This window comes from Lipotes vexillifer, unplaced genomic scaffold (genome assembly GCF_000442215.2).
Source record: "Lipotes vexillifer unplaced genomic scaffold, Lipotes_vexillifer_v1.1 scaffold408, whole genome shotgun sequence".
Lineage (NCBI taxonomy): Eukaryota > Metazoa > Chordata > Mammalia > Artiodactyla > Lipotidae > Lipotes > Lipotes vexillifer.
In genome coordinates, this window is record NW_006787469.1 from 2,268,127 (window position 1) to 2,279,005 (window position 10,879).

The 10,879-nt window shown below is 39.6% G+C and overlaps 1 protein-coding gene and 2 non-coding genes across 3 annotated transcripts in view; 2 read left to right on the forward strand and 1 right to left on the reverse strand.

Annotated features, from left to right (window-relative positions):
* KNL1 (kinetochore scaffold 1) overlaps positions 1-3,773 on the reverse strand; it is a 57,561-nt gene extending 53,788 nt beyond the window's left edge. The window contains 3 exon segments of the mRNA XM_007460204.1: positions 582-647; positions 2,618-2,657; positions 3,726-3,773. Of these exon segments, the coding sequence (XP_007460266.1) occupies positions 582-647; positions 2,618-2,657; positions 3,726-3,760 (141 nt within the window). The 5' untranslated portion in view covers positions 3,761-3,773.
* A 477-nt stretch (positions 3,774-4,250) lies between these two features.
* On the forward strand, positions 4,251-4,323 carry TRNAG-CCC (transfer RNA glycine (anticodon CCC)). The gene has a single exon. It is a non-coding gene; the product is annotated as a tRNA-Gly (tRNA).
* Positions 4,324-9,157: 4,834 nt separating this feature from the next.
* Positions 9,158-9,239, forward strand: TRNAS-GCU (transfer RNA serine (anticodon GCU)). The gene has a single exon. It is a non-coding gene; the product is annotated as a tRNA-Ser (tRNA).
* The last annotated feature ends 1,640 nt before the right edge of the window (positions 9,240-10,879 follow it).

Here is a 10,879-nt window from a genome sequence, read left to right on the forward strand (position 1 = left end):
AAAATATTGGCAGATAAACGAAGAATGAGGGACTAGCCATCTAGACAGAGGTAACATCACATGTAAATACCTGCAGGCTTGACAGTTCATGTCTGTTTGGGGAATGGTAAACAGTTCTGAATGGTGAGATACATGTATGAGAGTGGCAAGAAAGAAGTCTGGAAAAGCAAACAGGGGTTAAAAATCAAGAGGGCCAGCTTGCTCAAGTGTTTGGATTTTAACCTTAAGGCCATGGGATGCTTACTTGTACATATTCAGTTGAGAATCATTTATGGCATTCTCCCTTCATATAGCTAATAAAGTTTCTAACTATTAAAAATATCACTGAGGGCTTCCGTGGTAGCGCAGTGGTTGAGTCTGCCTACCAATGCAGGGGACATGGGTTCGTGCCCCGGTCTGGGAAGATCCCACATGCCGCAGAGGGCCTGGACCCGTGAGCCATGGCCGCTGAGCCTGCGCATCCGGAGCCTGTGCTCCACAACGGGAGAGGCCACAACAGTGAAAGGCCCGCGTGCTGCAAAAGAAAAAAAAAAAAATCACTAAAAATAGTCATCTATAAAGCATTTGTACCAGAGACTTACCTGAACAGTTTCATTCCCATTCCCACCTCTGAGGTCCTGAAGAGGACTCCTTGGGGGTTTCAAAATCTAGAACAGAATTATTCAAGAAAATCTGCATTTCAAAATCTAGAACAGAATTATTCAAGAAAATCTGCAATGTCTATTAATAATCACTTCATTTCAAGTTATACCATGAGCAGAAAGGTAGAGATGCTAAAATTCCTGTAAAAACCTCTAAAACTCCTCAAATTCATACTGCTCAGTGGTATACTTTGTGGCTGCTTTAAATATTCGGCATCTATTCCGTTCTCCTTGCCCACATTCCCCAATTATTTTGCCTACTCTCATCTCATGTGGTCTCAGTAAAGCTCTACTCCAACTCAAGGGTTCAACAGGTAGCCCTGGCTGAGAACAATCTGCACGTGATATTCTTTTGTCAATAGTGACTGGTTTGGTAATGAGGACTTGACCCATATCAAGATATGGTCAAGATAATCAAGCCAACATGATTCAATCCTGAGTATTCTGTTTCCTTTGTGTTTTATCCTGAGGAAACAGACACTATTTTTCATGTAGGACTTGAACCTGGAAGTTGGGAGAGCTAGATGTACTGTAGTAATCACAGAGGGACAGCCCGTTCTGATAATGGAGATTACCCAGAGAAAGGGATCAGAGTATAAAAAATGAAATCCTAGTACTGGTGATTATGTCCAGTACTTTCACCATAAGCATATTTGCCACAGACATCTTTGCTGCAAACATTTTTGCTGTATAACTAACTGGCCGTAAGGCAATTTTGCTATAAAAGATAAAAGAGGGACATTAAAGAGGTCATAATGAAACATGAAAAATGAATAAGAAAGTTAAAGACTTTATTGCAAGATATGAAATACTTGAATACATTTAAAATGTGTGTAGATTCATGGCAATACTGAGCAAATAACTGATTTTATTTTGTGGGTTGTACCTAAGCACTTGCCTTCTGTCTTTTGCTCACAGTATTTTATACATTTTTTAGTTTATTGATTCGTTCTCTTCATTTGGCATCACGCTTTTTCATTTTCATTAAAATTTCTTTCTTCATTAAGACAAGTTATCAGTTTCCAAATACTAGGATACATATTTGTAACTGAGCTTTGTATTGCATTATAAAACCCTTCCACACTGTTGTTTGTTCTTGGCATAATGCCATATGTCTGTTGAGAGATGTTCCAAAATTCTGTGGGAGAAATGGGTTCAACGCTGCCTTGGAGACCTTGGCGTATCTCAGATTTATGTAATATAAAAATGAGAATACTGCATCAATGAAGAAATGAAATCAAACTATCAATTAGCTATTTAACCTTTACAGCTAAATTGCACTGCTGCCAATTAGTTATGTGGCAAAAGTGTTTGTGGCAAAGATGCTTACAGTGAAAGTACCCTACAACCTCTGGTGCTACTGTTGGAACACCTGATTGGTTAAATTGTGCCTAACATCATCCCTATCTTTGGATTTTTTCAATTTCATAACCCAATATATTTTGTGCTTAAATCGGTTTGAGTTGGATTATTGTGTGTCTTGCTACAGCTTTGTACACATTTAAATATATTTTTTAAACAGCTTTATTAAAGTATAATTTACATAGCACAGAATGTATTAAATTACCATGAAACCCATAAAATAGGAATTTTAGTATATTTACAGAATTGTGTAATCAGGTTAAATTTTTTTTTTTTTTTTTTGTGGTACGCGGGCCTCTCACTGTTGTGGCCTCTCCCATTGCGGAGCACAGGCTCCGGACGCGCAGGCTCAGAGGCCATGGCTCAGGGGCCCAGCTGCTCCGCGGCATGTGGGATCCTCCCAGACCAGGGCACGAACCCATGTCCCCTGCATCGGCAGGTGGACTCTCAACCACTGTGCCACCAGGGAAGCCCAGGTTAAATATTTGAGTCTTTATCCAGAGAGCAATAGAAGCCAGGGGGGCTGGGATGGTGATGTCATTCAAAATTACTGTGGTATGTAGTCATTATTCAATAAAAGGTAACAATTATTAGCTCAAATAGGTGTTTCTTACTGAGGAATGTCGTCTTCTAACAGGTCTCTCTACATTGTCACTGAAAGAGGAAAAAAAAATTTACATACATAGCGGTAAAAAACTGAACTTCTAAAACCCATCATTACAACATCCCTTACGTGCTTTTAAATTGGTCATCACTTAACACTTGGCATCACTTTCACTTAATAAAATTTATATTACAAGACTTAAATTCAGTATTTAGAAAGTCAGTGTTTTAAAATACATATGGTATACCATAAGACTATCTCTTGACAAACAATCAGTAAAACATAATTTACCATATTGATTTATATAAGCACAATTATAAGATAAATGGACCATAAAAAAAAAAAAAGAAAGGGAATTATCTGGCGGTCCAGTGGTTAGGACTCAGTGCTTTCACTGCTATAGCCGTGGTTCAATCCCTGGTCAGGGAACTAAGATCCTGCAAGCTGCAGTGCAGCCAAAAAAAAAAAGAGATAAATGGACCATAAATCAAGAGACTCTAGCTCTGGTTTTACTACAGTGTGATTTTTAGAGCAGGTTTTGAATATTCAAATGGCTATGGTAGCCAAACAGACAACTTAGTCTGGTTTCCTTCCTGGCTGGTTTGATCATCACAGCTATTATGTACTCTGCTCAGGTTAGTTGTTGCCAAGCAAGAATATGAGCCCAGTGTTGCACCACTTGATTTTTCAGGAAAAGCTGAAAATCTAATTATTGTATGAAATCTTGAAATTTTGGCAATTAATTCAAAAATTTAAAAACATTGTTTATTGTTTAGACAATTTTTTCTTTGTCATATATATATATGCCTGTAGGTTGTAAACTGCCACTAGTTTGTGATGCCAACTTTAGACAAATCATTTCATTTCTTCGGGCCTCAATTTTCTCATCCTGAAATTGAAGAGATAGGAAGTGGTCTCTAAAGTCCCTCTCAGTTTTGACTCTAGATGAGTTTATATAAAGATATGGCAGGGAGTGCTGTGACTTTGTAACATTTACTTCTTTTCCCTGGAACAGACTGGGAAAACATTTCAGAAGTTATAAACCTGTCTTACTAATTGGAAAAGTATCTTTCCCTGATAAAGAGTTGAACATTTTTAGCTGCATTTCCCAAACTTACTTTTCTTCATTAGCTTCTGAAGACATCCCATCCATTTTCAAAGAAAAACTGTTTCTGTAACAAATACACAATATGAGAAAAGGTGAGAAAAAAGGAAGAGAAGTTGTAATCTGTGAAGAGATTAAGAGCAGAGCAGAGTTGTAATTTCAGGATTACTTTCTGTGGGAGAGCCAAAAAAAGGAAAAACTTCACTATGGGGCTATGAAACATGAGAAATTTTGAGGATTTTAAACTATTCTCTAATAATGACCAATCCTAGAAAATTCTCATATTCAAGAGGAAATCAGTGACTAACTCTGATTGGAATGATATGGACTTTAACGGTTCAAATAAAAAGTTGTCCTAGTTTATATGAGTTTATGGATTATATAATGATTCAATCTCAAAATATAGTCAATCAGCTATCAAAATACTGATATTTGCATAAAGTGGATTTGCATAAATGCATATTTATCTTATGAAAATTTAACTTTAAGTACTCCAGCAAAAAAAAATTTAAGGCATAAAAATAACATTTTAGGGGCTTCCCTGGTGGTCCAGTGGGTAAGACTCTGCACTCCCAATGCAGGGGGCCCAGGTTCGATCTCTGGTTGGGGAACTAGATCCCTTATCCTTCTGCCACTAAGTCTGCATGCTGCAACAAAGACCCGGGGCAGCCAAAATAAATAAATAAATAAATAAATAAGTAATTGGGGGAAAAAACATTTTAAACAGTGTAGTTGATTATGTTTACAATTTCACTCAATGAGTATTTGTCTTGGAAAGAACCTATATTTTCACTTTATGCATTTTAACCTTAGAACTTTATCCCTGGGTAAGAAAAAATTTCATTGCAGATTTCAAAAAACAGAATAGCTAGAGATTCTGACTCAACAATATGAGCATTTCTACTACAATACTAAATTAATACCACATACATATGGACTTCCCTGGTGGCACAGTGGTTAAGAATCCGCCTGCCAAGGCAGGAGACATGGGTTTGAGTCCTGGTCCGGGAAGATCCCACATGCCACAGAGCAACTAAGCATGCGCCACAACTACTGAGCCTGCACTCTAGAGCCCGCGAGCCACAACTACTGAGCCTGCACTCTAGAGCCCGCGAGCCACAACTACTGAGCCCACGTGCCACAACTACTGGAGCCCACGTGCCTAGAGCCCGTGCTCCGCAACAAGCTACTGCAATGTGAAGCTGGCGCACAGCAACAAAAACCCAAGGCAGCCAAAAATAAATAAATAGACGGATAGATAAAAAGACTAAAATACTTACTTAGAAAAAAATAAAATACCACATACATAAACTGTCAGAATCAATGTTCTTACACTTTTAGCAATAAGTAAAAAAAAAAAACAAAAACAGGTACTTAAAAGATATCTTATTTTACATGCTTTCATCATATATAACAAGTCAAATTAAAGAACAATACTTCATAATGAACTTGAACCTGAAGTAAAAGTCTGCTTATTTTTCAGTATTGATTTATTTAATTAGCTGTTAATATAGATATAAGGTGATGGGTATCTTCTAGAATTTCATCTCTGACCCTCTCCATTTTTTTTTTTTTTTTTCCTGTATGCGGGCCTCTCACTGCTGTGGCCTCTCCCGTTGCGGAGCACAGGCTCCGGATGCAGGTAGAGGTGGTTGCGGGTAAGAGAGTTTTTTTTTTTGGTTGCATTGGGTCTTCATTGCTGCTCATGGGCTTTCTCTAGTTGTGGCAAACGGGAGCTACTCTTCGTTGCAGTGTGTGGACTTCTCATTGCGGTGGCTTCTCTTGTTGCGGAGCACGGGCTCTAGGTGTGCGGGTTTCAGTAGTTGCAGCATGCAGGCTCTAGGGTGCACAGGCTTTAGTAGTTGTGGTGCTCGGGCTCAGTAGTTGCGGCTCGAGGGCTCTAGAGCGCAGGCTCAGAAGTTGTGGCACACAGGCTTAGTTGCTCCGCAGCATATGTGATCTTCCCAGACCAGGGCTTGAACCCATGTCCACTGCATTGGCAGGTGGATTCTCAACCACTGTGCCACCAGGGAAGTCCCAAGAGAGCTTTCTTTAGATACAAAATAATTAACTTAAAGTAGTGAAGGTGGTTGCTTTTGGGAAAGAGGATAGTATGTAATAGCTTAAATTTTTAAATTAAAAATATTATTTCAGGGGCTTCGTGATCTATGTCTTGCATTTTTTTCTTCTTTTGGAAATATTTTCAAATTCAGAGATATATTAAAAATTTACTGATTAAAAATAGTAAATACGGGCTTCCCTGGTGGCGCAGTGGTTGAGAGTCCGCCTGCCGATGCAGGGGACGCAGGTTCGTGCCCCAGTCCAGGAAGATCCCACATGCCGCAGAGCGGCTAGGCCCGTAAGCCATGGCCGCTGAGCCTGCGCGTCCAGAGCCTGTGCTCTGCAACGGGAGAAGCCACAACAGTGAGAGGCCCGCGTACCGCAAAAAAGAAAAAAGAAAATACTATCAAATCAGGATCACCTAAACATCTTCATTGTTTGAAACAGTCATCGTGCATCATTCTTGTTCAGCCTGCAGACCAGCTGGCATTTGATTAAGTAATAAGATTCAAAGCTTACTGATGTCCTCTTTTAAAAATATTCTATTCAGTACATATCTGTAAGTTCCACCTCCAACAGAAATAGGAGACTCCAGGTTCTCACATTAAGCTTCATGTGTAAAATGCTATTATGGCTGAACTTTTGATCACTGTCACATTAATTGATTACTGATTGGTTCCAGAACTGTGCACTTGGCACACAGGTAGAGGTGCTACAGCTTACTCACAAAGGTGTTCTGGGATATTTTGAACTTTTGAGAGAAGCAACAATTCTCAACATCTATACATCACTGCTAGCTCAAAATAGTACCCATTCACATTACATTAGTTTTGATAACATATTATCGCAAAGCTGGATTTTTGGCAGTTCCTGTGATATAAAGCAAGTACTTTTGATCAATGTGGTACTGGAAATGAGAGTGGCAGTATCCAATCTGATTCCAAAATCTAAAAGGTGTGCAATATTCAACAGGCACACATATCCAATTAGTAAATAATTGTAAGTATTTATGAATAAAATTAAAATATTATCTTTTATTTCAATTTATGTACATTAATTTTTTCAAATGGCTACTAAGCAGGTAGAATCACTTAACAACAACTTCTAAAATTGTTTGGACCTAAGCACTTAATAAATATTGATAGAACTGTTAGGTATTTCTTTTGCCCTAGGGGCACAATGAGCCAAGAAAATTTGGGAACTACTAGTCTAAATAATCCAGAGGTCCACAAACTACAGCTGCTGGGCCAAATGGGCCTTTAACAGTAGTTTTTTACATTTTAAATCAGTTACAGAGAACAAAAAAAAAAGCATAGAAAGAAGAAATGTGACAGAGATCATGTAGACCATGAGCCTGCAAAACCTGAAAATCTACTATCTTGCTATTTGTCCACTCCTTCATTTACTTCACCACTATCTAGAATTAATATATTTCATAGTGTCCAATGATAAAGATTCTAGATCTGTGCTGTCCAATACAGAACAGGTCTAGAGTCTATATCATTTAAATTTAAATTAATTAAAATTTAAATTAATTAAAATGAAATAAAATTTACAATATAGTTCTTGTTACAATAGACACATTGCAGGTGTTCGTCACATGGGACTAATGAGTACCATGTTAGTGCAGAAGTAAAACATTACCATTAACACAAAGTTTTATTGGACAGCACTCTCCTACTAACAATTCTAGAGTGTCTTCTACCATCTCTTACTTAGCATCAAACCCATTAATACTACCACTCCAAATATTTTTACTCAGTTTACATCTATTTGTCATCTTGTAAACATTCCTAGCCATTCACATAGTCAAGAAGAACTATACTGCTTTGAACCCGAACTTTAATTAGCAAAATCTTACATTAACTCCTCATCTCTGTAAATCATTCTTCCCTTCAAGTTCCACCTCAAATACCACTTTCTCCAAGAAGCCTCCTTTGGTCTCCATAGCCAAAAAGCATCAAATAAGCTTTTCTATGCTCCCATATTCCTTTAGAATGTCCTATAATCCTTTACATTGTCCTGTTTTATAGTTATCTGTGTATATTAATTCTTTCCCATTCTGGACTGTAAACTCTGGATGAAGGACTCAATCATCCGCTCCCAGCCCTAGCACAAGACAATAAAGAACCCAATACAAATCTGAGGAATTCGACTTATTCAATTCAACTGAAAACTTCAATCTTAATACCTAGAGTAAGTTCTGCTTTGGTCTTCTCTGCCATCTCTCTCTATAAACCTATCTTCAAAATTCCAATAGGCAATGTATTTTTTTTTAGAACTTTTTCTTAAACTCCAGTATTGAGATAAACAGCAAGAAGACTCCTTAACTCTGGCCTAATAATGGACAGAGGAAGATTTTTTTAAAACTTATTTGTGGTGTACTATTATTGGCTTTATTTGTTTATGTTATTACATCCGCCGGAAACCCAAAATCTGCTCAGGGCTGCTAGCACTCGATCAGACATTGTAAATAAACCATAAGCCGAGAGTTTAAAATCACTTATTGCTGTCACTTCATTTATAGCTAAGAAAAGATTGAGTAAGAAGTGCGAACAGCCGCGAGTTCCCCAAGGAAAAGAAACTGGGGTGCGAGGAAGAGTACCGGAACCCTGACAGAAGATGGCGGGGCGGGTCGCCGCGGTCCGGGACGCCGCGGGCCAGCGAGCCGGGTCCCCCTCGCCGTGGGGCCCAGGTGTGGACGGAGACTGCTAGGGAGGAGGGAGGCGGCACATGTGCAGGCCGAGGTGAGGAAAAAAAGAGCCCCGCACCCGCGGAGAAGCGTCTGTACCTGAGCCCAGCGAGTTCCGAGGCAGCTTGCCTCCAGGAGTGTCCCCCACCTCCCACCGCCGGGCCTTCAGACCGCTCAGACAAAACCTAAATCCCTCCGCGCGAAGCCCAGGCCGAAAGTTACCCGCCGCGGCCCAACTGCTTGAGAAATTCTCCTTAGACTTGTTTGGCGTCCGCACGCTTCTCAGAGAGGTACCTCACCGCCACCCCTCGACGTCACCTCACAACACCCAGACGGCCTCAGTTAAGCATTCAAATCTAACCGCCTAGTTGGAGCGCATGCGCAAAGCCGCTCAACGCGTCGGCCCCGCCCCTTAGGCTCCAGAGCCTTCCTAAGACTCCTTTAATCAAATTTCCTTTGCAGCCTGTATGCCGATTTTATTTCTTTCAAGGTTATCTCATTTTCTACCGAATTTTCCTTTGTCCCTTCCCATTGCAGATCCCCCACAGTATGGGAGCGGCCATCTTCTTTTGATTTCTTGCTATCAAAAAGATAGGAGCTTTGCTTCCGTACAAAATGGCGGCTTCTAGCACATTGCGTCACATCCCCCTAGATTTACTCCCTATAGCTAGGAGGAAGAAAGAGGTCTCGCGGACGAGGTGGCCGAGTGGTTAAGGCGATGGACTGCTAATCCATTGTGCTCTGCACGCGTGGGTTCGAATCCCATCCTCGTCGAGAATGTTTTTACCTCTGATTTGAACAGATAAACGTAAATTTGCTTGCGGAATGGAAACAGTTGAATATTTGTTTCAGGTATGATTTACTAGTCAATTTACTCTAGCACAATCAGCCTCCTGTTTAAATCTTTGAAAGACGGGTTCGGGAGCATTGTGACCTCGCAGATAAAGAAAAAGTTGGGAAAGAGACATTTCCTGGGATTCGGAGTTTAATTAAAAAATGGATTTAATGTCTTTTTAATGAAGTAAACAACAGTGCATAGAATTCCACGATTATTACTGTTCCCATATGTTCCAGTTGTGGTCTGGTCAATATTAATTAACCCAGCTCCTGATTGAGGAATTTCAATTACTGTGGATTCTCACCCCAGGGTTTTCACTTCAAAAGCTACCGCGAGACAGTGTTGAGGATTCTCTTCCAGCCCCCAGCAGGTTGCAGGTGTTCAAGAAAAGCATTCGACATTAAAAAAATGTTGACAACACGTGGAAACTTGGTAGTATCTAGAAGCCAGAGACTGAACGTCTGCCTTCCCAAAGGAGGTCTTAATTCCTCTCTTGGATTTAAGCAAAGAGGGAAAAACAGGGAGTAGGAAAAGAATAGATTCCCCTCTTGAAAGGTCATCGGGCAGATTCATTCAACTCACATTTAACAACCTTCATTTATCCAGTATTTATCTACAGGCAACACAATGAATTACAGCACTTTAATTAACTATAACCCTGTGATCACGATAGACATTTTTATTACTCCATTTTATAAATGAGGACACTGAAAGATAAACTTGCCCAAGGTTATACAGCTTCTGTAATTGCAGAAAAGGCATTGTAACCCAAGTCTGTCGAGCTCTGGTGGCTCTTAACATCATCCTATGTGGTGCTGGAAATTAGTAAAAAGTGCTCATCAATCCCTTGCGGTAATGGTTTACACGTTCTCTCTGCAGTGTATGGTATCCCAGAACCTGGCACCGGGCAGGTGTCTTCAGCAAAGTTCTTAGTCCTGAGTGTGGAATTCAGGCTCCAGTGGCTCCTCCTTGTCAATCCAAATCCCTTGGGAATGTTGATACCTGCCTGGGCTGAGGACTGAGGGTTACCCCAGTACCTGCCTTCAGCCTTGCTCTGTAATCCATTCACCACTCTGCTGCTAGGAGATGTTTCTACCCAGATTCTACACACTCCCAAGGGGTCCATGGATAGAATTCAATTGGTTACTTCGTTGGGGAAAAAACTGCAGCTTTATTTTCATTCATCTCTAATTGAAAGCACTTCCTTCAATAAAGATAAGCAGCAAACTACAGTAATATTAACCTTACCCGTGATTTTTGTCACCAATAGAAATAACAGATATTGTTATATCACATTACTGTTACTGCTTTATGCTCATTACTGCTACTTCAAGATAATGGTAGTTGTTGGACCTGCCATTAGATCTTGTAAATTTATGCATTCATAAGAAAGTACATGCATTATACTATTAGATCACAGATTTTTTTAATTTTAAAATTTATTTTATTAAAATATAGTTGATTTACAATGTTGTGTTAATTTCTGCTGTAAAGTGATTCAGTTATACGTATATATACATTCTTTTTCATATTCTTTTCCATCATGGTTTATCAGAGGATATTGAATATAGTTCCC